Source organism: Scyliorhinus torazame, chromosome 20, assembly GCF_047496885.1.
Source record: "Scyliorhinus torazame isolate Kashiwa2021f chromosome 20, sScyTor2.1, whole genome shotgun sequence".
Classification (NCBI taxonomy): domain Eukaryota; kingdom Metazoa; phylum Chordata; class Chondrichthyes; order Carcharhiniformes; family Scyliorhinidae; genus Scyliorhinus; species Scyliorhinus torazame.
This window is the reverse complement of record NC_092726.1, coordinates 26,452,501-26,476,254: the sequence shown is the minus strand read 5'-3', so window position 1 is coordinate 26,476,254 and position 23,754 is coordinate 26,452,501. Positions and strand designations below refer to the sequence as shown.

The 23,754-nt window shown below is 50.7% G+C and overlaps 1 protein-coding gene across 2 annotated transcripts in view; it reads left to right on the top strand.

The window, feature by feature from the left end:
* Window positions 1–23,754, top strand: part of LOC140397008 (poly(ADP-ribose) glycohydrolase-like) — a 40,465-nt gene that overhangs the window by 12,573 nt on the left and 4,138 nt on the right. The window contains exons 5-15 of one of the 2 annotated variants that reach the window (XM_072486037.1): window positions 7–87; window positions 3,336–3,410; window positions 4,312–4,401; window positions 5,817–5,977; window positions 6,760–6,839; window positions 9,344–9,404; window positions 15,175–15,247; window positions 16,031–16,178; window positions 17,664–17,742; window positions 19,731–19,839; window positions 21,864–21,975. In XM_072486037.1, the coding sequence (XP_072342138.1) occupies window positions 7–87; window positions 3,336–3,410; window positions 4,312–4,401; window positions 5,817–5,977; window positions 6,760–6,839; window positions 9,344–9,404; window positions 15,175–15,247; window positions 16,031–16,178; window positions 17,664–17,742; window positions 19,731–19,839; window positions 21,864–21,975 (1,069 nt within the window). The remainder of the gene's footprint in view (window positions 1–6; window positions 88–3,335; window positions 3,411–4,311; window positions 4,402–5,816; window positions 5,978–6,759; window positions 6,840–9,343; window positions 9,405–15,174; window positions 15,248–16,030; window positions 16,179–17,663; window positions 17,743–19,730; window positions 19,840–21,863; window positions 21,976–23,754) is intronic. The other variant, XM_072486038.1, reaches the window with a different exon arrangement.

Sequence of the window (23,754 nt, the reverse complement as noted above, 5' to 3'; positions counted from 1 at the left end):
TTGCAGCGTTCCGTTGAAGTCAAGCGTTGGAAGGTGATTAAGCAGGCGCTGGACAAGGCCATGTTCGAAACAACGAGGCATTTAGAGGTAACTAAGTCTTTGACTGAAACTCGGGGCTGGTTTAGCACAGTGGGCTAAACAGCTGGCTTGTAATGCAGAACAAGGCCAGCAGCGCGGGTTCAATTACTGTACCGGCCTCCCCGAACAGGCGCCGGAATGTGGCGACTAGGGGCTTTTTACAGTAATTTCATTGAAGCCTACTTGTGACAATAAGCAATTATTATTATTAAACTCCGGTTACATCACATCGATTGTAACATCTCGTTCTTTGCTCTCGATTCCTGATTGCTGAATGACCTGCCGGATATGTTAGAAACGGAATATCCTGGACGTAGTCGGCAGGTCAGGCAGCCTTTGGAGAGAGAATCCGTGTTAACATTAGAATGCGTTCGGACGAAATGTAACAGGAGCATTGGCCGCGATTCAACAGGACAAAACAGAGCCCCGTTCTGGGCACAGAGAGACTTAAATGAGCCTAATTGATGCTGAACATTCCCAGGAACAGGTACAGCGCAGGGTTAGATACAGATTAAATCTCCCTCTACACTGTCCCCGTCAAACACTCCCAGGACAGGTACAGCACAGGGTTAGATACAGAGTAAAGCTCCCTCTGCACTGTCCCCATCAAACACTCCCAGGACAGGTACAGCACGGGGTTAGATACAGAGTAAAGCTCCGTCAACACTGTCCCCATCAAACACTCCCAGGACAGGTACAGCACGGAGTTAGACACAGAGTAAAGCCCCCTCTACACTGTCCCCATCAAACATTCCCAGGACAGATACAGCACAGGGTTAGATACAGAGTAAAGCTCCCTCTACACAGTCTCCATCAAACACTCCCAGGACAGGTACAGCACGGGGTTAGATACAGAGTAAAGCTCCCTCTACACTGTCTCCATCAAACACTTCCAGGACAGGTACAGCACGGGGTTAGATACAGATTAAATCTCCCTCTACACTGTCCCCGTCAAACACTCCCAGGACAGGTACAGCACAGGGTTAGATACAGAGTAAAGCTCCCTCTACACTGTCCCCGTCAAACACTCCCAGGACAGGTACAGCACGGGGTTAGATACAGTGTAAAGCTCCCTCTACACTGCCCCCATAAAACACTCCCAGGACAGGTACAGCACGGGGTTAGATACAGAGTAAATCTCCCTCTACACTGCCCCCATCAAACACTCCCAGGACAGGTACAGCACGGGGTTAGATACAGAGTAAAGCTCCCTCTACACTGTCCCCATCAAACACTCCCAGGACAGGTACAGCACGGGGTTAGATACAGAGTAAAGCTCTTTCTAGGCTGCGAACCAGGAATGTAATCTTGAAATTATTCTTTTCAAAGTGATATTAATTATACATCTGTCTGAAGCTGAATGACCTGAAGGAGGTGACTAATTTGACGGTTAAGCTTCACAAGGCCATGTAAGGAACACCTGAAACTGTTGCCCCAAATGAAGCAATGGGCGATGCTTCTGGAAATTAGGACATTATGGTAATTTTGTTCTCAAAAGTCGTAACAAGAATAGTTTGGCGTTTGTGTACCGTGCTGTGCTCCGCGCTCGAGTCAGGACGAAATGGAGACTGTGAATTTGGGGGTTTCATTCCTGGCTGAGTGGGGATGTGAGGAGACAGTGGTACGGGATTGGACCACTGCTCTTCGGGAGGATCACACCTGCTCGGCCTGGATGGCAGAACCTTCTGTATCCCTGTTGCTTCCATGAGGATGAGAGAGGTAGAGACGTATTCGTAGGGGATTGCTCCCCGTGCTCGGTGGGGTACCAATGGGACTGCGGTGCCTTATCGAACCCCTTAATCACATTTTGATTCAATGTTTTAAGTTTCAGGTAGCTCCCCTTTAAGGGCAGCCCCTTCAATTTGTCCCTCAGTTTATTTGATTCACTTTAATTGGTTATTTAAAAAATATATAAATTTCGAGTACCCAATTCATTTTTCCAATTGAGGGGCAATTTAGCGCGGCCAATCCACCTACCCTGCACATCTTTGGGTTGTGGGGGTGAGACCCACGCAGACACGGGGAGAATGTGCAAACTCCACACGGACAGTGACCCAGAGCCGGGATCGAACCTGGGACCTCGGCGTCGTGAGGCAACAGTGCTAACCACTGGGCTGCCGTGCTGCCCTTCACTTTAACTGCTTAATTGATGTGCCACCAAAGGAGGGGAGGGAGGGACAGAATTCCAGTGGTTAGCACTGCTGCCTCACGGCGCCGAGGGTCCAGGTTCGATCCCGGCCTATGGTCACTGCCCGCGTGGAGTTTGCACATTCTCCCCGTGTCTCACTCCCACAACCCAAAGATGTGCAGGGTAGGTGGATTGGCCACGCTAAATTGCCCCTTGATGGGAAAAAATGAATTGGGTACTGTAAATTTTAAAAAAAGGAATTGGGAAGAGCAGAATTGGAGGAATGTTTGGAAATTTGGATTTTGGTTTGGTATTGTTGTACTTATAACGTAGTATCTTTTGAGTTTTGCAGTTTTATTACCATCTCTGAATCCCTCACTATCAACATCCCGGGGGTCTCCATTGAGCACAAACTCGACCCAGCCATATAAATACTGTGGCTACCAGAGCAGGTCAGAGGCTGGGAATCCTGCGGAGAGTAACTCACCTCCTGACTCCCCAAAACCTGTCCACCATCTACAAGGCACAAGTCAGGAGTGTGAGGGAACACTCTCCACTTGCCTGGATGAGTGCAGCTCCCAACAACACTCGAGAAGCTCGACACCATCCAGGACAAAGCAGCCCCGCTTGATCGGCACCCCATCCACAAACATTCACTCCCTCCACCACCGACGCACAGTGGCAGCCGTGTGTACCATCTACAAGATGCACTGCAGCCACTCACCAAGGCTCCTGAGGCAGCACCTTCCAAACCCACGACCTCTACCATATAGGAGGACAAGGGCAGCAGATACCTGGGAACCCCACCACCTGGAGGTTCCCCTCCAAGTCACTCACCACCCCGACTTGGAAATATATCGGCCGTTCCTTCACTGTCGCTGGGGCAAAATCCTGGAACTCCCTCCCTAACAGCACAGTGGGTGTACCTACACCACAGGGACTGCAGCGGCTCAAGAAGGCGGCTCACCCACCACCTTCTCAAGGGGCAATTAGGGATGGACAGTAAATGCTGGCCTAACCAGCGATCCCTAGAGAGGATAATAAAAAGTACCTTCAGGAGGCGGGGAGGCCAAGGATTCACATCTGCTTGGGTTTGATTCATTAACAACTCTATCTGTTTATCTCGCAGGACGCTATTAAAGAATACAATCAAAAGTATGCCCACGATTGGAAATTTTCTGGACTCCACAGACACTTCGACCAGGTAAGTTGAACCTTTCCCTCTCACTATCGTTTTCGGAAGAGGCTCGTCAGAGTAAAGCGGGTCTACAAAATTATGAGGGGCATAGACAGAGTGGATAGTCAGAGGCTTTTCCCCAGGTTAGAGGGGTCAATTACTAGGGGGCATAGGTTTAAGGTGCGAGCGGCAAGATTTAGAGGAGATGTACGAGGCAAGTTTTTTACGCAGAGGGTAGTGGGTGCCTGGAACTCGCTGCCGGAGGAGGTGGTGGAAGCAGGGACGATAGTGACATTTAAGGGGCATCTTGACAAATATATGAATAGGATGGGAATAGAGGCATACGGGCCCAGGAAGTGTAGAAGATTGTAGTTTAGTCGGGCAGAATGGTCGGCGCAGGCTTGGAGGGCCGAAGGGCCTGTTCCTGTGCTGTACATTTCTTTGACCGGTGAATATCTGGTATCGCCTTAGTAACGCCAGATGTGTGAACGTGTCGGCTGTGGACGGCTCCAGATTTGATTCCGTCTCTTCCAATTGATCGCCGCTGGGGTTCTAGCGTTGGGGTAGGGATATTTGGAGGTAGGGGGTGGTGTGGAACATTGGCGACTGGCTCTTATCAAGTGCGTCGTGTGCATCTGGGCGGAGTCATGGGCCAATCATATGGGTCAATCCTTGGTAGGGCCTAAGGACTGTATTTACACCCCTGCCAAAGCTCCATTGACTTTGACAGGGATGGATGATTACAACTTGGTAAGGGTCACACAGGGGTAGGGGACGTGGGGGACTGCTGCGGCGGGGGGGGGGGGGGGGGGGGGGGGGGGGGCGTGGGTTAGTGGCAGAAACCAAAGTTTACTTGCCGTCTCCCCTTCCCGGATCATTCTAGCATTGAAGAGACTTCTGACATTTTATCTTGTTCCTTCCTCCATAGTTGCACGAAAGCGAGTGCCAGTACCTGTTGCGAAATCTCCTCCCGGCCATGGCAAAACTGGCTCTGAGGTTACCGGAGCTATGTTCCAAGGTTAGCGCTCACCAACCATGGGATTGCTTAGGAGGGAAGTTATGCTAAACCTGTGTCAACCACATTGAGGGCAAGGGGTACAGTTCCGGCCAGCGTATTATAAACATGATATCGAGGCACTGGAATGAAGATTTGCAAGGATCATCCCAGGAATATGTGGGTTTACATATCAGGAAAAGGATCAACAGGCTGGCTCTCTTTTCCCTTGAAAAAGGGGGGATGATTGGGTGACCTAATCGAGCACTCTAAAACTCTGACAGGTTTTTGACGGGGTGGCTACAGAGAGAATGTTTCCTCTTGCAGGGGAAAGAGCGTAAGGAGAGGCCGTCGATATGAGATAGTCGCTGGGAAATCCGATAGGGAATTCGGAAAGAACGTCTTCGCCCAGAGAGGGGGGAGAATGTGGTACCCGCTACCACACTGGGTGGTTAAAAGTGAATCGTGTAGATGTGCTTAAGGAGAAACTAAACAAACATATGAAGAGGAGGGTTACGATGGGAGTTTGGATGAGGAAAGAAAGGAGGAGGCTGAAGTGGAGCATAAACCCACCACAACACGGATGGGCCGTATGGTGCAGTTGCAAATCTACAGGTTGTTTGAATCTGCACACTTTATATTTTCATAATGACGAGAAAATGTAAAAATGGATATGCGGGCCTGCGTCCTGGGAAGCGCTTCTACATGGAGTGGGGGAGGGAATTGGGCGAGAACAAGAATGAATATGAAATGAATATCGCTTTATTGTCACAAGTAGGCCTCAAATGAAGTTACTGTGAAAAGCCCCTAGTCGCCACATTGCGGCGACTGTTCGGGGAGGCTGGTACGGGAATTGAACCGTGCTGCTGGCCTGCCTTGGTCTGTTTTTAAAGCCAGTGATTTAGCCCCGTGTGCTAAACCAACCCCTTGTATGGCCTCAAGAAGCGGGAACATGGCGGGTAACTAAGGTTCCCCAGTGCTTCAACAAACTCCCAAGCGCTCCGATGAAGAAGGAGCACTTGGGCGTTGGCGGGTGACAGGACGCCAACAAGGAGTCCCGTGGGGTCAAAGGTGGGCCTTCGTTCTTTGCTGTAAGATTCTATGATATCTTCAGGGGAGGACGGGGTAAGACTTCGGGAAAGTCGATGAACACAAAACCAATTGGAGGTGGAAGCATTGCTGACAAAAATAAGTTGAGGGTGTATTTAAATTCTTCTCGGGCCGGGGCTCGGCCATTTTGGGTTGAGATGAGGAGAGGTTTCTTCACTCGGAGGAGTATGAGTCTTTGAAAAGGCCTCTGGAGGCTCCGTCACCGGGGTAGTGCAGAACGTGGAGGTACGGTGTTCGATGGAGCCGATCGGACGTCTCCTGTTTCTTGTCCCCCTCGGAGGGAGCTTGTTTCACTGAGGCGCCTCCCTCGTTTTGTTTTCTCGTTTCAGCCCATCCCACTCCTGAAAGAGCAACGGGCCCACGCCATCACCATGTCACAGGAGCAGGCCGCCTGCCTACTGGCCAACGCCTTCTTCTGCACCTTCCCACATCGCAACAGCACACACCCCAACGCCGAGTACGGCAACTTCCCGAACATCAACTTCAGCAGGTCAGCGTCCCTCTGAGCCGAACCCACACCGGAGCCTGTGGCGGAGGCCCGGTTGCCCCTCCCCCCCTCAGCCACAGTTTTGAGGCAAGAGTTATCCCCCCCCCCCCCACCACCCCATGTATCCTGGCCAATATTTATCCCACAATCAACATCACCACGACCGCTGTCGCTTGTGGGATCTTACTATGCGCGGATACGGCTGCAGGATTTCCTACCTCCGAACGGGGACGGCGCTTCAGGAACGACTTCATTGGCTGTGGAGCTCTTTGAGGTCGCGCAGCGGTCGTGAAAGGCGCTCCAGATAGAAACGCAAAGACTACCGTCTGTCCTTTATTAAGGCCCATTTGTCGGGAGTCGGGTTTTCACGTTGAAAGTTTAAAGATGTTGGCAAGAGGATGCCTCCATCTTGAAGGGTCCTCTCTCTCTCTCAGGCCTACCTGCTGCGTCTGCTGTGCTGACGGCTTCCTCCTTCACACCGATAATTAGAGCGTGCCCAGCCAGCCTCTGCATTTTGGGGGAAAAGTCACAGCAGGTTGACCGTTACTCAATCAGTGCGGGCCTACGGGCCCGCAGTGTAACCATGGCAATGGGGGTCCTGAAGCCCACAGGGAACGCCACGAACCTTGCCAGATTATCCCGATCCCTGCGCCTCGCAATCCTCCCCCCAGAAAAAGAAAAATTACAGCTGGCAGTGACTGGCTTTCCGCCCACACGCCAAAATGGAAGGTAGATTTACCCACCTTTCCACCGCTTGACCACTCAGCTCTCTTTCTTGCCCGAAGGTTATTTGTGTGCGGCTCGCCGAGGACGTCCCAAAAGCTGAAGGCCATTTTCTGTTACTTCAGCAAGGTTACGGAAGCTGGTAAGCATTCGGGAGGCGGCGCGGGTACTTGGTTTTGATGTTTGGCCATTTTGTCTAGGCCGCCATCTTAAGGCGGAACCTCAGATTTCAGTCTGCACAGGGTTCTGAGATACATCAGTATTCTATTCACTGTCTGCCTCTGCCACTTCCCCTCACTTCCTCCCTCACCTCGAGTTCCTCCACCCTCCCCTTCTGCACCTTCCGTCTTTCAACTCTCGCACCCTTGGATCTGGAGCCCCGTGTAGACCAGACCGGGTAGCGATGGTAGATTTCTTTCCCTAAAGGGATATCAGTGAATCAGATCGGTTTCCTCCTTGACAAAAGTCGGCAATGGCTTCATCGACTTTCAATCCCACTTGAAATGTGAGGGTATCCCAAAACTTGGAAGGGTAACTTGGAAACACCGGTTGTTAGTGGGTATGTGTTTTTTATGGTCTAATATGAGGAATGGTGAAGCCATGCCCAATTGTGGCAATCTTCGGGGTATCGGAGCAGCCGGAACTACACATGGGGGAAGGAGGCAGACGCCCTCGCTTTCGCTTCCCTATTCGCACTCCGGAGAATCCCGCTCGGCTGGCGATCGGCAGCTTCACCCACAGCTGCAGACTGGCCTCTCGGAATTTCCCCACCTGGAGAAGATTAAGTAGCGCCGCCCGAGGGTCCGAGATACAAGGGGACCGTTCGACGGCCTGTTCCAAAACCTGTTCGAGGTCAATAGCGAGGAGCAAGTTAGGAAAACGGGAGAGAGGGGAAGGAAAAGAGGGAAGATAAGGAAAAAAAACAAGAGAGAGGGGGAACCAAAGGAAGGCGCAATCCGGAGGGGTGGGGAAAGTCACAACAAAGGTCCCGTCCATCCCCCCTCCTCCTCCCCGATCACAAAGCAAACACAACAAAGTCAAGGCGGGGTAGATAGGGGAGGGGAGCAGAGGGCGGCGAAATGTATATAAAGTTAATTAAAAGAACAGGATGAACCTTTTCTGTGCAATGAAGTAATGTGGTAAAAAATGTATATATGGAAAATGCCAATGAAAATATTTTTTTAAAATATGAGGAATGGTGGACAACCAGTAAGAAACCGTCCAGTGGTGGTGTAAACAATTAATAAAGAATATTTATTAACTTAAAAGACAAAAGGCGGCAGGGTGGAGCAGTGGTTAGCACTGCTGCCTCACGGCGCCGAGGTCCCAGGTTCGATCCCGGCTCTGGGTCACAGTCCGTGTGGAGTTTGCACATTCTCCCCGTGTCTGTGTGGGTCTCACCCCCACAACCCAAAGATGTGCAGGGTAGGTGGATTGGCCGCGCTAAATTGCCCCTTAATTGGAAAAATTAAGAAAAGACAAAACACACGTGACAAGGAGGACTATAATAGTGCAGAATGGGGGCCATTCTGCCCATTGAGTCTGCTCCGACCCTCTGAAGGAGCACCACACGTAGGCCCACTCCCCCGCCCTATCCCCGTCACCCCCACCTTCACAGCCCTGCACACTATTGATCCAATCCACCGAACCTGCACAACTTTGGACAGTGGGAGGAAACCGGAGCACCCGGAGGAAACCCACGCAGACACGGGGAGAACGTGCAGAGTCCGCACAATCACTCAAGGCCGGGATCAAACCCCGGTCCCTGGCACTGTGAGGCAGCAGTGCTGACCACTGTGCCGCTAAAGTATACTGATGACGACACCCACATAATTTTACATGGAACTATCCTGTGGTCCCCAACTCTTTTTCCCCCAAACAGCGTCCAATATTAAGTAACTTTATTAGCTAAACCTAGTAAATAGTTGCCAAAACCAAGTGAAGGTGGCAACGCCTGGGAAATAGTCTTCGGGTTCAGCGAAGGTGGAAAATGGTTGATTATTCCGGGAGACGGAAGTGGTCACTCCCGGTGAGGAACAACGCTGCGAGTTGGATTTCCCACGGAATTTTGAACCTCTTCAAGAAAGGTTCTCCTCTCCCAGAAAGGACCCCTCTACAAAGTGGCCTACCTCCAAGTTCCCACCTCCAGCTAACTAAACAGCCCAGCCCACGACTGAATAATAATATAATAATAATCGCTTATTGTCATGAGTAGGCTTCAATGAAGTTACTGTGAAAAGCCCCTAGTCGCCACATTCCGGCACCTGTTTGGGGAGGCTGGTACGGGAATTGAACCCGCGCTGCTGGCCTTGTTCTGCATTACAAGCCAGCTATTTAGCCCACTGTGCTAAACCAGCCACTAAGTTTTCTCTTCGAAATATTGATTGACTTTCCCCCCTCCTCTGTTCCCATTGTTGTTAATCTTCCTTCCCTTGGTCACCGCGTTACAGTCCCTGGAACAAACTCCATTCTGGTCGCAGGTTAATTAAACGCTAAAGTTCACAAAGAGAGTCGGGAATAATTCTGTTCGTCGCTCAGTTCTCGGTCGGTTGAGGGATTGGGTTTATACTTTACCATTAGTAAATGGATGAAAAACCGATCAGTTTTCACCGTATTAAATCCTAATCTGTATCTTCCTCTTGCTAGTGCCCAAAGGACTGGTTACTTTCCAAAGGTGCTGCCTAAATGCCCCCATCGTGTGGAAGAGGTTAGTGAATTCAATATCCTGCAGACCATAACGATTCATTTCTGGCAGTCAATTAAATTAAATCTGGCTGTGTTATGTAGGCCGGGAGGGCTTGTTGTGGCGCGGTGGGGTAGCGTCCCTGCCTCTGAACCAGAAGATCCAGGTTCGAGTCCGACTTAGCGACTGCTGGTCAACTATGCTTAATGCATGATGTGGAGTTGCCGGCGTTGGACTGGGGTGGGCACATTAAGAAGTCTTACGACACCAGGTTAAAGTCCAACAGGTTTGTTTGGAATCACTAGCTTTCGGAGCGTGGCTCCTTCATCGGGTGAGTGAAGAGGTAGGTTACACAAACACCGCATATACAGACAGAGTCAATGATGCAAGGACAGGAAAGGATGCCCCGAGGCGTGGTACATTGGCGAGACCATGCAGACGCTGCGACAATGGATGAACGGACATCGCGCGACAATCGCCAGGCAGGAATGTTCCCTTCCAGTCGGGGAACACTTCAGCAGTCAAGGGCATTCAGCCTCTGATCTCCGGGTAAGCGTTCTCCAAGGCGGCCTTCGGGACGCACGACAACGCAGAACCGCCGAGCAGAAACTGATAGCCGGGCAGCGCAGTGGTAGTACAGCAGTCTCATGGCGCCGAGGTCCCAGGTTCGATCCCGGCTCTGGGTCACTGTCCGTGTGGAGTTTGCACATTCTCCCCGTGTTTGCGTGGGTTGCACAAAGGTGTGCAAGGTAGGTGGTTTGAACACGCCTCTTAATTGGAAAAAAATAATTGGGTACACTAAATTTATTTATTTTTAATTTAAAAAAAGAAAAGAAACTGATAGCCAAGTTCCGCACACATGAGTACGGCGTCAACCGGGACCTTGGATTCATGTCGCATTACATTCACCCCCCACCATCTAGCCTGGGCTTGCAAAATCCTACCAACTGTCCCGGCTTGAGACAATTCACACCTCTTTAACCTGTGATTAGTCCTCTCTCCATTTGCTCTGTCTGGACCTGTAAAGACTTAATTACCTGCAAAGACTCTCATTCAAAGTGTCAACTTGCATCTTTGACTTTGTCGATATATGATCCGGGGGCAAATTGCTTGCATATTGTACTAGTTTCAAGACTTTTTTATTTGTCCTTCAGGTTCTGCTCAATTGATTTGCATGTTATCACTATCTGTTGTGAACCACCGTAATCAGGCAGGGTTTTAAAGTGCCACTGTTTAAAGGATAAACCATTCTCCGTGTGGGGGGAGGGGGGTGGGGGGTGGAATCCTTGAAATGTTTAAGAGCGGCGGTGATGTTTGGTGAGTGTAGTTGAAGGTGGTTTAAAAAGTAAGCATGTTTAAAAAGTGCCTGGCCCACCATTCTTTATGGAATTAAGTTCTACAGAAATGGAAAATGGGTTTTTACTAATTAAATTTAATCGACTTAACATAGACAGGAGGGTCCCAGTCACCAGATGCAGGTTTAAGGTAAACAGGATTGACGCACAATAGGGGCAATTTAACGTGGCCAATTCACCTACCCTACATATCTTTGGGTTGTGGGGGTGAGACCCACGCAAACACAGGGAGAATCTGGTCATGTGAGAGTACCTTTAAGAAATGGGTGTTTATAAATGGGTGTGTATTTAAATATCTGTAGTGAGAGTACCTTTAAGAAATGTGTGTTTATTACTGCAGTGATGTCGGAGAGTAGGTGGAGTTGGACTGTCTGTCAGCTTTTTACTTTTGTTTTCGGCTGTTTGCTCCAGGGTGTGTTTTGGTTTCGTTTTTAGAGCTGGATAGCTGCAGTCACAGCCAGAAGGTGTATGAATCTCTCTCTGTAATCTAAAGACTATAAATCGATCCTGGTGATTTAAAACTAATAACAGCAGTGACTTTAACCTGATGTGCTTCTGGTAAAAGGTGTTTTAAGTCTTATGGATGTTAAAAGGAAAGCTTAAAGGATTACTTAGTGTTGTATTCTTTGGGGGTTGTATTTGAATTGATGGTTGCTAAGATGTTCACTGTGTTTTAAAAAGATTAACTTGAGTTCATAGAATAAACATTGTTTTGCTTTAAAAAATACTTTTCCATTTCTGCTGTCCCACCCCTGTAGAGTGGGCCGTGTGCTCCCCATACCACAATCTAGTAAAAGTTGTGGGTCAGGTGAACTCCATGATACACTTTGGGGTTCTCTAAACCCTGGCCCACAACAATGTGCGAACTCCACACGGACAGTGACCCAGGGCCGGGATCGAACCCAGGTCCTCAGTGCTGTGAGGCAGCAGTGCTAATCACTGCGCCACCCTGCCGCCTAGGTTTTCAGATCTTATTAAGTTTTGCAAAAATCGAAAGCTTTTAAAACAGTCGGTTCGTGTCCCGGTGCCTAAAGATACTTTAATTTTTGTTTTAATCTTAGCTTAATGCCAACCATACTTACAAATTAGGAGCAAGCGGAGCCTCAAATCTCCTCTGCCATTTTATATGATCATGGCTGGTCTCAAAACCACTTTCCTCTCTATCCTCTCCCCACTTTGACTCCGGAAGGGCAGCACGGTGGCGCAGTGGTTAGCATTGAGGATCCGGGTTCGATCCCTATATCTAACTCAGCCTTGAATATATTCAATGACCCTGCCTCAATTCTCTCTCGTGAAGAGACATAATCTGGATCTTCGTCATAAAATGTTACTTTCAATCGCACTCTTCCCATTTTAATCGTGGTGGAGATAGTTTAGCAGGGACGTGCCGTGATGATCGTGGAGAGGATGTTTCCACTCGTAGGAGAAACTAGAACACAAGGGCACAGCCTCAGAGCGAAGGGACGATCCTTTAAAACAGAGATGAGGAGGAACTTCTTCACCCAAAGGGTTGTGAATCTGTGGAATTCCTTGCCCAGTGAAGCAGTAGAGGCTCCTTCATTAAATGTTTTTAAGATAAAGATAGGTATATTTTTGAAGAATAAAGGGATTCAGGGTTTAAGGGATTAAGGGTTATGGTGTTCAGGCCGGAAAGTGGAGCTGAGTCCACAAAAGATCAGCCATGATCTCATTGAATGGCGGAACAGGCTCGAGGGGCCAGATGGCCGACTCCTGCTCCTAGTTCACATGTTCTTATGTAGAGAACTTGGAGACTGTGCCGGTAACCCCTCATGCTTGCCTCTGCAGCAGATACTAGACTGGAATGAAGAGCTTGTCGTATGGGGAACGTTTGAGGACTCTGGGTCTGTACTCATTGGAGTTTAGAAGGATGAGGGGGGGGATCTTATTGAAACTTACAGGACACTGAGTGGCCTGGATAGAGTGGACGTGGAGAGGATGTTTCCACTAGTAGGAGAGACTAGAACCAGAGGGGACAACCTCAGACTGAAGAGACGATCCTTTAAAACAGAGATGAGGAGGAATGTCTTCAGCCAGAGGGTGGTGAATCTGTGGAACTCTTTGCCGCAGAAGGCTGTGGAGGCCAAATCACTGAGTGTCTTTAAGACAGAGATAGATAGGTTCTTGATTAATAAGGGGATCAGGGGCTATGGGGAGAAGGCAGGAGAATGGGGATGAGAAAATATCAGCCATGATTGAATGGCGGAGCAGACTCGATGGGCCGAGTGGCCTAATTCTGCTCCTATGTCTTATGGTTGATTGATTTATCCTTTGGAGAGTTTTGTGCTCAATTTGTTTAAGAAGTCGCATGAAAGATTGCGGAAACATGATTAGCGCTCAAAATCCGAGCCGATTCCGGGCAAGATACACGGAAGCAAACATTACTGGCCGGGAACCTCCAATCTCTCTGTCCCTATACGCAGATCCGGTCCACAAGAACCTAGAACTTGGTTTCAAGATTCCATGTCAATTTCCGCATTTCAATTCCCTCGTGTTCGTAATGTAAGATCGCATTTGAAATTTGCCGAGTTGGAATCAACCTCATCTGCGGTAGTGTCTCAAGTCCTGCATTGGGGAGTCGTTACAGTGTAGAAGGTGTTCGTTCAGTCCATCGGATCTGTGCTGGGATCGTGCTGCCAATCAATCTTCACAAATGGCTGTTGCGTTTCGTAGTTTTAACGGTAAATAAAGGAGGTGGGACTGAGTGGATTACTCTGTAGGAAGCCAGCGTAGGCCGAAGCAGGGATGTGTTGCTGCAATTGTACAGGGCCTTGGTGAGGCCACACCTGGAGTAGTGTGGAGCAGTTTTGGTCTCCTTCTCTGAGGGAGGATGTTCTTGCTCTGGAGGGAGTGCAGCGAAGGTTTACCAGACTGATTCCAGGGATGGCGGGACTGACTTATGAGAAGAGATTGAGTTGGTTTCCCGATGGTGGGTCTCCAGAACCAGGGGTCACAGACTGAGGATACAGGGTAGACCATTTAGGACAGAGATGGGGGGAAATTTCTTCACCCAGAGAGTGGTTGTTCTGTGGAATTCGCTACCAGAGGAAGTAGTTGAGGCCAAAACATTGCATGTTCTCAGGAAACAGTTAGTTGTAGTACTTATGGCAAAGGGATCAGAGAATATTGGGGGGAAAGTGGGATTAGGCTATTGAGTTGGCTGATCAGTCATGATCAGAATGAATGGCGGAGCAGGCTCGAAGGGCCGAATGGCCTCCTATTATCTGTTTCTATGAATGAACTGGTTTTAAAAATTCTTTAATGGGATGGAACCATTTGTTGCTCGTCCCCAATTGCCCCTTGATAGGGTGGGGAGTGCGGGGGGGGGGGGGCGGGGGGGGGGGGGGGGGTGAACCGCCATCTTGAATCGCTGCAGTCCGTGTGGTGTAGGTACACCCACTGTGCTGTCTGGGAAGGAGCGCCAGGATTTTGACCCGGCGACAGTGAAGGAGAGATTGAGTTCCGGCCGATTATATTTCCAAGTCGGGGTGGTGAGTGACTCGGAGGGGAACCTCCAGGTGGGGGGGTTCCCAGGTATCTGCTGCCCTTGTCCTTCTAGATGGTAGAGGCCGTGGGTTTGGAAAGGGCCTTTGAAGAGACTTTGGTGAGTTGTTTAGAGTGCAATTTATAGATTGTATGGTGCGTTGGGGAGGGGGGAGGGGGGGGGGGGGGGGGGGGTCAAAATATTTTTGTTCTCCAGGGATTTTCCAGAGATTTTCCCCAGGGCTACGGTTTTAATTTACAGGGGATTCCGTTTGCTTCCTTTCCTATTGCCTTCAGCTGCCGGGGGGATCCCAAGCTCTGGAATTCCACCCCCCCCCCCTCTCCGCCTCACTCTCGCCCGTTGAGATGCTCCGTATATTTAGCACATTGGGCTAAATCGCTGGTTTTTAAAGCAGACCAAGGCAGGCCAGCAGCACGGTTCAATTCCCGTACCGGCCTCCCCGAACAGGCGCCGGAATGTGGCGACTAGGGGCTTCTCACAGGAACTTCATTTAAAGCCTACTCGTGACAATGAGCGATTTCCGTTTTTCATTCTCATATTGTACATCTTTGATCAAGCTCTGTGCGCGACTCAGTGGTTAGCACTGCTGCCTCACGCCGCCGGGGACCCGGGTTCGATCCCGGCTCTGGATCACTGTCTGTGTGGAGTTCGCACATTCTCCCCGTGTCTGCGTGGGTTTCGCCCCCACAACCCAAAGATGGGCGGGGCAGGTGGATTGACCGCGCCAAATTGCCCCTCAATTGGAAAACGGGAATGATGTTGTTCCGGGTCGGGGGGGGGGGGGGGGGGGGACGGGGGGGGGGGGGGGGGACACCACAAAATCTTGTTTCCATATTCAATTGTACGCCCTTCGGTTTCTTGCTCAGTACCTGTGTAACCCAGCGCCTGTACCCGAGATTGTTTCTATTTGCTTCAGATCTGCGCGTAAGCTGAGACAACTCCGGGTCAACAGCGAGGGAAGGATTGAGGAGGAGGAAGGAAAATTGCAGGTAACTCTGAACCAGCACTCACTAAACCCTCGTCCCGTTTTGCTACCTCGGACTGGGGGGGGGGGGCGGAAACAAGAATTTAACATTGACGCAGTTGTTGAGAAGGTAAGAGTTTCTCAAACGTCTGATCTAGTCTTCCCCTGCCTTTTTTTTTTGCGGCAGCATTTAGGCCTCGGGGTGCAGTCCGTTAGGCCGAATCCACCACCAACAATCCCGGCACAACATCGAGGGCCGAAGGGCCTGTTTCCGTGCTCTACTGTTCTATGCTAACAGCATTTTTACGGGCCCTCCGGAATCAGTCCGAGCTCCCCGGCAACCGTTACCACCTCGGAGAGGTCGTGACCCCCTTCGGGAATCTCCCCCTGCTGAGGTTGTTTTGTGTCTTGGCGCCAGCGTTGGCCTAATGCGTGCTGCTGCAGAGCACTCAAAGGGGCTAGATGAATGCACGCCGCCCCGGTGGTTCCTATTGGGTGCACTCTCGCCCTCTGGCTCAGGAGGTTAGCAGGCTCGAGCCTCACTCCAGCTCCTCCCGCACACATATCGCGGCCGCCTCCTGAGCTCTGAGGGAGAAGCTGCCAGGTCAGAGGAGGGGGTCTTTCGAACGAGCTGTTGAACTGCCCCTTCAGGCGAAAGGTTCGACCCCCTCGGGTGAACGAAAAAGACGGGGAAGGCCTGCCCCGTTGCAACATTTAATCAACATCGCGAAACACTTCAGAAAGTACTCCATTGTAAAGGTTCTTCTGCAGCCATGGACAATGTGACCAAACTGCCTCCTGGTCCTAGGTGGATTTTGCTTCGCCGATGGTGGGCGGCGGAGTTCTCGGCACCGGACTTGTCCAGGAAGAGATTCGATTCCTCATCAACCCGGAGCTGATATTAGCACGGCTCTTTACCGAGAAACTGGCCCCGAACGAGTGCCTGGTCGTCACTGGTGAGCACCTGTGCCCTCTCAACGCGGTTACTTTGAGAAAGCGGGCGTCCCTGACTTCCCCCCCCCCCCTCTCCGTGTCCAGTGGTGTTCCGCAGGGATCGGTGATGGCTCCCTTGCTGTTTGCAGTGTATGTGGGGGTATGATCAGTAAGTTTGCAATGACATGAAAGTTAGCGGGGTGGTAACAGCAAGAAGGATAGATTTTGTTAAGAGAACGATATAGACAGGCTGGTTAGATGGCAGAACAAATGGAATTTAACCCTGAAAAGTGTGAGGTGATGCATTGTGGGGGGACTAACAGGACAAGGGAATACACAATGAACGGTGGGACGTGCAGAGGAGCAGAGGGACCTTGGGATACATGTCCACAGATCACTGAGGGCAGCAGGGCAGGTAGATAAGGTGGTTAAGAAGGCAGATGGGATACTTGCCTTTATTAGCCGAGGTATAGACTATAAGAGCGGGGAGGTTATGATGGAGCTGTATAAAACGCTGGTTAGGTCACAGCTAGAGTACTGTGTGCAGTTCTCGTCGCCACTCTATAAGAAGGATGTGGTTGCACTAGAGAGGGTGCAGAGGAGATTCACCAGGATGTTGCCTGGGCTGGAGCGTTTCAGCTATGGAGAGAGGCTGGTTAGGCTGGGGTTGTTTTCCTTGGAGCAGAGAAGGCTGAGGGAGGACCTGATTGAGGTGGACAACATTACGAGGGACACAGATAGGGTGGATAGGGAGAAACTTTTCCCCTTAGTAGAGGGTCAATAACCAGGGGGCACAGATTTAAGGTGAGGGGCAGGGGATTTAGAGGGGATTTAGGGTGGTGGGAATCTGGGACTCGCTGCCTGAAAGGGCGGGAGAGGCAGGAACTCTCACAACTATTAAAAAGTGTTTAGATGAGCACTTGAAATGTCGTAGCAGACAAGGCCTCGGGCCTAGTGTTGGGAAATGGGATTAGAATAGAGAGGTGTTAATGGCCGACGTGAACACGGTGGGCCTCTTTCTGAGCTGTAAAACTCTATGACACCAATGAAGGCAGATGAGAGTCATTGCACATTGCTGTGGGTCTGGAGTCACTTGTAGGCCAGACCAGGTAAGGACGGCAGATTTCCTTCCCTAAAGGACATTGGTAAACCAGATGGGTTTTTATGACAATCGACAATAGTCTCGTGGTCATCACAAGACTTTTAATTCCAGATTTTTTTTATTGAATTCAAATTTCACCACCTACAATAGTGGGAATTGAACCTGCGACCCCAGAGTACTCTGGATCTCTGGATTACTAGACCAGTGACAACACCACTACGGGACCACCTCCCCTCACGCACCGCACTCACAGTTTGCATCATCGGGAGGGTTAGGGAGAGAGACAGGAAGATGTCACTCACTTGAAGTGGCAAGTTGATCCGTCGAGAGCACCCAACGAGACACAGTTGGATGGGAATGTGCGGGTACTGAAAAGCTCGTCTGATACTCTTGGTCTCACTTTCAGGGGCCCAGCGCTACAGCGAGTACGAGGGGTACAGCGACTCCTACAGATGGTTGAGATATCACAATGACGAGACCGCAAGGTGAGTGAGATTTCGCTCGGTGGCCTCAAACCCCCCCCCCCCCTCTCGGTCGCCACCTCCCAGAATGCGGATGAACCGGTCACTCGCCCTGCGGGATCTTCCCTTTGTACTTCCGAGCCGCGAAAACCGTCTTAACGCGGCGAGTGGTTAGGATGGGGAATGCGCTGCCTCAGAGCGCGGCAGAGGCAGGTACGATCGAGGCTTTCGAAAGGGTAATTGGACGATTAACTGAAGGGAAAATAATCGTGGGGCTTTGGGGGGGGGGGGACGGTGGAAGTGGGACACGGTGAGTTCTTGCAGAGGTCACGATGGGCTGAATGGCCTCCTTCCGTGCTGTGACCTTTCCATTAACTCCATGAACGGAAACAGGCTCGGCCTACGATATGGGTTGCGATGGTTAGGTTCTTGATTAATAAGGGGATCAGGGGTTATGGGGAGAAGGAAGGAGAATGGGGATGAGAAAATATCAGCCATGATTGAATGGCGGAGCAGACTCGATGGGCCGAATGGCCTAATTCTGCTCCTATGTCTTATGGGTGAGAGTACGTTTTGGTGTCAAGTTAATGGGATTTTTGGAACTGAGCCATTTTCGGCGGGAAGGGGGCACGAAGGAGGGGGGTGTGGGGGGCGCGGCTGATCGAGAGAGAGGAGTTCAAAGGGAAATTGGCGGAATAAAGGCACATTATTGACCTGGCCAGGAGGTAGAAGACAAGCCCAATGAGGTGTACTCCAATTCGACAGAACCTCCCAAACGGCGTTCTGCTGGCGCCTCGCCTTCTACTCCCCCCCCCCCCCGCCCCCGCCCCCGACTTCCGACAATCCGGAACCGTGAATACAAGTTGGCCAATAACGCAAAGACTGGTGAAATAATTGGCGTTGTAGATCGGCGCTTAAAATTACCAATGAGACTCTGTTAGGTCAGGTCGACAAAACTGCGGCAGCCAAATGTGCTGTCGGCCATTTTGGACCCAGAACAAAAAAAAAAAGAGTGGGAAGCTCGGAGCAGTGGAGGTCCTGACTGGAGGGAGAGAGGTTGGAATCATGTCCAAGAGCTATGTGCCGACTCCGCAACCTGTTGGGAAGTAGTGCTGTTAGATAAGTGTTAAGCAGATACCAGAGTCTGTCCACGGTCCAAGAACTAAGTCCCAAGCCAAGAGCCCAAGACAGAAGGACCAATCTCTGAGCCTGGAACCAAATCAAACTGGTTTAAGCCGGTTTGGTTTATATACCTACACAAACGGCCACCAGGGACACTCGGGGAGAGAAATAATCATAAATATTAACGGGGTGTTCGCTCTGTGACATTAGAGGGTGGGAGGTCTCACTACGTTAGGTTAAAGGTTAAGTTAGAAACTTGGGAGCGGATGAGGTTTGTTGTACATGAATGAATAATGTTGGTGCATGAAAATGTCAGGTATCGGTGGTGAATAAGGGGCGGCACGGCGGCGCAGTGGTTAGCACTGCTGCCTCATGCCGCCGAGAACCCGGGTTCGATCCCGGCCCTGGATCACTGTCCGTGTGGAGTTTGCACATTCTCCCCGAGTCTGCCTGGGTCTCACCCCAACAACCCAAAGATGTACAGGGTACGTGGATTGGCCACGCTAAATTGTCCCTTAATTGGGGGAAAATGACCATTACTAGATATGCTTCTGAGGTGATATCTGGGCGGCACGCTCGCACAGTGGTTAGCACTGTTGGTTCAAAGCGCCAGGGTCCCAGGATCAATTCCCGGCTTGGATCACTGCCTGTGCGGAGTCTGCACGTTCTCCCCGTGTCTGCATGGGTTTCTTCCGGGAGCTCCGGTTTCCTCCCACAAGTCCCAAAAGATATGCTTGCTAGGTGAATTGGACATTCTGAATTCTCCCCCTCTGTACCCGATGCCCTCTCTGTACCCGATGCTATGGGGAAGAGGCTGGAGAAAGTTGACTGGCTTATTTGCAAACAGAAATATTCATCCCATTCCTATGTGTTTGTAAAAATTGTTGCAGGGATACCTGGCTGAGATGTCGCACAGAGATAGTGGCCATTGACGCTGTTAAATTTGAGAACTGCATGGACCAGTACAAAACGTGTTTCCTGGACAGAGAGCTACATAAGGTAAGACCTCCGGCAGCAAGAACTAAACGCAGGCACCAGTAAATGTATCCGCAGGCTTTGAAATGGATTCCCAGCGCAGGCAGTGGTTAGCTTAAAGGACCGAAGGACCCCATCCAGCCCATCTTGTCTGTGCTGACCCTTCACACCCAGGCACCCTTTCTAATCCCATCTTCCTCCCCACTGGCCATAAGCTGCAGATCCAGATACTTTTCAAAATCGTTCAGGGTCCCTGCCTCCACCGCTGTGCCCGTCAAGGAAGAACGGCCCACAGGTTATCTTCTGATCTTGACAAGAGCTCAGGGAATCAGAGCGAAAGCCAGGCGGAATATCGGAGGGAGCGTTAACACAGCATTGACTTGGACGGTTCACGAAGGTGGTTTCCCGACCCACTCCTCAAAGGGCAATTAGGGATGGTCAATAAATGCTGGGCCTGTCCAGCGACGCCCGCACCCCAGGAACAAATTTTTAAAGGCGGTTTTACTTCACCCCTTGTGTCGTTAGGCCTTAGCAACCATTATAAAGACGGAGGTCGACTGAAAAGAGGAATACCGAGCAAAAATCTGGAGTAGGCATCGAGCCTGCTCCGCCATTTTGTAAGATTATGACTGTTGCTAATTTTCCCCTTGGTTCAATTGCTCTGTTTTATTACCTTTGCTCTCGAGTCGCCAGGTATCTTTCTGATACCGCCACGAGGGTCAAGTCCGAGTAATGATCAATAATCCAATACACCGATTAGTAAGATTTAAATCAAAGCACGTTTATTATACACAGTAATCACTACTCATGCACAAATTCTACGTCTAAGCTACTTCTATAACTAACAGGCCTATACTTAACTTTGGACTGGCCCACCAGGTCAGGGAAACAAATGGCCTTTCGTTCGGGTTCTGAGCCTGTGGGATTCGAAGTTGGTACAGATTGGTAGCTAGGAGTGCCTATCTCATAGCGAGCGTTGAATTAAGACTTACGATTTTGATCTTCACTGCTCCGGTCATGGTCAATGTCGGTTCGTTGTTGCTGGGTGACCCAGGCAGGAAGAAGAGAGCGAAGAGGTGGAGAAGAGAGCGATTTGAACTTGGGGCTCAATTCTTATATTTCCCAGGGGCTTCCCGCCTTTTGGGGCGGACCCTGTACTTGGTCCCAAGTGATTGGACTTTGTCCCAATCGCTTGGTTCGATTTTCTCCAGCACTGGAGCGATTCCCTGATCGATGGGCGGTCTTGAGGTGGTCGTTCACCTCCCTTTGTGTCGGCTCCTGCTGGCGCCGAGGAGTCTGGTTTTGCTTTGTGTGTCCAAATGTTGCTTATTGTTCCCGGGGATTGCTCATTAGTATGCAGATGGCTGTTGTTTTGTTATGCTGATGGTTGCTGGTATCGAGTGTCTGGCCTTTCCAGAGGTAAACACACAGCCAACCTGCAGCTGCTGGTTTTTGTTTTGTTGGCTGACTTTCCCATCAGCCTTTGCCGTTCGCCATTTTGAATCGGGAGTTGGCCATTTTAAGTGGCTACATGACCAATCTGATAGCGACCTCAAATCGGCAATTCCACCCCCTCCCTGCTTACCAAGAACTTTAAAAAATTCAAACAATATTCGAAGAGCCACCTCTGCCGCCAGTCCTGGGCTGGTTTTATTCGGATCTCGATTCAATCCATTTAATTTGGACAAGGGTGGGTTCTCTGTAGCTGCTCCTCCATCTTGACTAACGTCAACCCTCTGGAACGAGTGAAAGCAGGATACCTCGCAGAGTTAGGGCCGCAGAGAAGGTCTTTCGGTCCATTGAGATGGTGATGGCCCACCGAAGGAGCAATTGACTTTGCGTCACTCCCTGGCCTTCCCTCTCTCTCTAAGGTAATGGTTCAATTCCCTTTGCTAAGAGGACACGTCCATTTGCAAATAGGGGGAGAGCAGCTTAGATGTGAAATACTCAAAGGTATCGGCGGTGAAAGTCGAATTAGAGGAAGGAGTTCCCCCAACTGTGGTTCTGTGCCAGAATCTCGTTCCCTGTAACGCTGTGATCTCCAACAGGCCTACTGTGGATTCTCCGCTGAGGATCGTGTGATATCGAACAGTTACAAACCAGCTGTTGTCACGGGCAACTGGGGCTGTGGAGCTTACAGAGGTGATCCGGAGCTTAAAGGTTGGTCGATTTGTTTTGTTCTTTAAATTTTGAGAACCCAATTCTTTTTTCCCCCCCCCAATTAAGGGGCAATTTTAGCGTGGACAATCCACCTACCCTGCACATCTTTGGGTTGTGGGGGTGAAACCCACGCAGACACTGGGAGAATGTGCAAACTCCACACGGACTGTGACCCAGGGCCGGGATCGAACGCGGGATCTCGGTGCCGTGAGGCAGCAGTGCAAACCACTGCGCCACCGTGCTGCCCGGGCTGATAGGTGTGTTAAACTGTCGCTGGTAGAAATGACCAGCTTAAAGCAATGGTGGTGCACTGCGCAGCAATCACTTCACACAAGTGCCAGGCAATGACCATCTCCAACAAGCGAGGATCTAGCCATCGCCCTCTTGGCATTCACTGACATTACCATCGCTGAATCCCCCACTATCAACATCCTGGGGGTTACCATTGACCAGACACTGAACTGGACCCAGCCACATAAATACTGTGGCTACCAGAGCAGGTCAGAGCAGGAATCCTGCAGAGAGTAACTCACCTCCTGACTCCCCAAAGCCTGTCCACCATCTACAAGGCACAAGTCAGGAGTGTGATGGAATACTCTCCACTTGCCTGGATGAGTGCAGCTCCAACGCTCAAGAAGCTCGACACCATCCAGGACAAAGCAGCCCCGCTCGATCGGCACCCCATCCACAAACATTCACTCCCTCCCCCACCGACGCACAGTGGCAGCCGTGTGTACCATCTACAAGTTGCACTGCAGCAACTCACCAAGGCTCCTTAGGCAGCACCTTCCAAACCCACGACCTCTACCATCTAGAAGGACAAGGGCAGCAGATACCTGGGAACCCCACCACCTGGAGGTTCCCATCCGAGTCACTCACCGCCCCGACTTGGAAATATATCGGCCGTTCCTTCGCTGTCGCTGGAGCAAAATCTTGGAACTCATAGAATCATGGAATTTACAATGCAGAAGCAGGCCATTCGGCCCATTGAGTCTGCACTGGCCCTTGGAAAGCACCCTATTTAAGCCCACACCCGTAACCCACCTAACCTTTTGGACACTAAGGAGCAATTTAGCACGGCTAACCTGCACATCTCTGGACTGTGGGAGGAAACCGGAGCACCCGGAGGAAACCCACACACACACGGGGGAGAACGCGCAGACTCCGCATAGTCACCCCAAGGCTGGAATTGAATCCAGGTCCCGGCGCTGTGAGACAGCAGTGCTAACCACTGTGCCAGCGTGCTGCCCCCTCCCTCCCTAACAGCACAGTGGGTGTTCCTACACCACACGCACTGCAGCGGCTCAAGAAGGCGGCTCACCACAGCCTTCTCAGGGGGGCAATAAACTGCTGGTCCAGCACGTCCTGTGCAAGGATTTAAAATAAAACCCCTTGCCTGCGAGTGAGAAGGTGATGGATTCAAGTCCCACCCCAGGCCGACACTCCCAGTGCAGTTCCTAGGACATTGCCCCGCACTGTCAGGTGAGATGTCAAACCGAAGCCCTGGAGGCTCTCCCATGCGGTCGTGAAAGACCCCTGCGGCGCCATTTTGAAGAGGAGAGCAAGGCGGTCTCCCTGATGCCTGGCCAATATTTAAACCTCACTCAGTATTGCGTTTTTTAAAAATGGATCTGTCCTGTGGGAGCTTGCTTTGCCAAAACTGGTGTGAAGCGGTTCGGGACGTCCCGTCTAGATTTCCACCTCCCAAGTGGAGCTCCTGACCGTTTGAACTCCACTGACCCGTTGGCTGCTCCCTGTTGGGTCACCACCGCAGTCGCA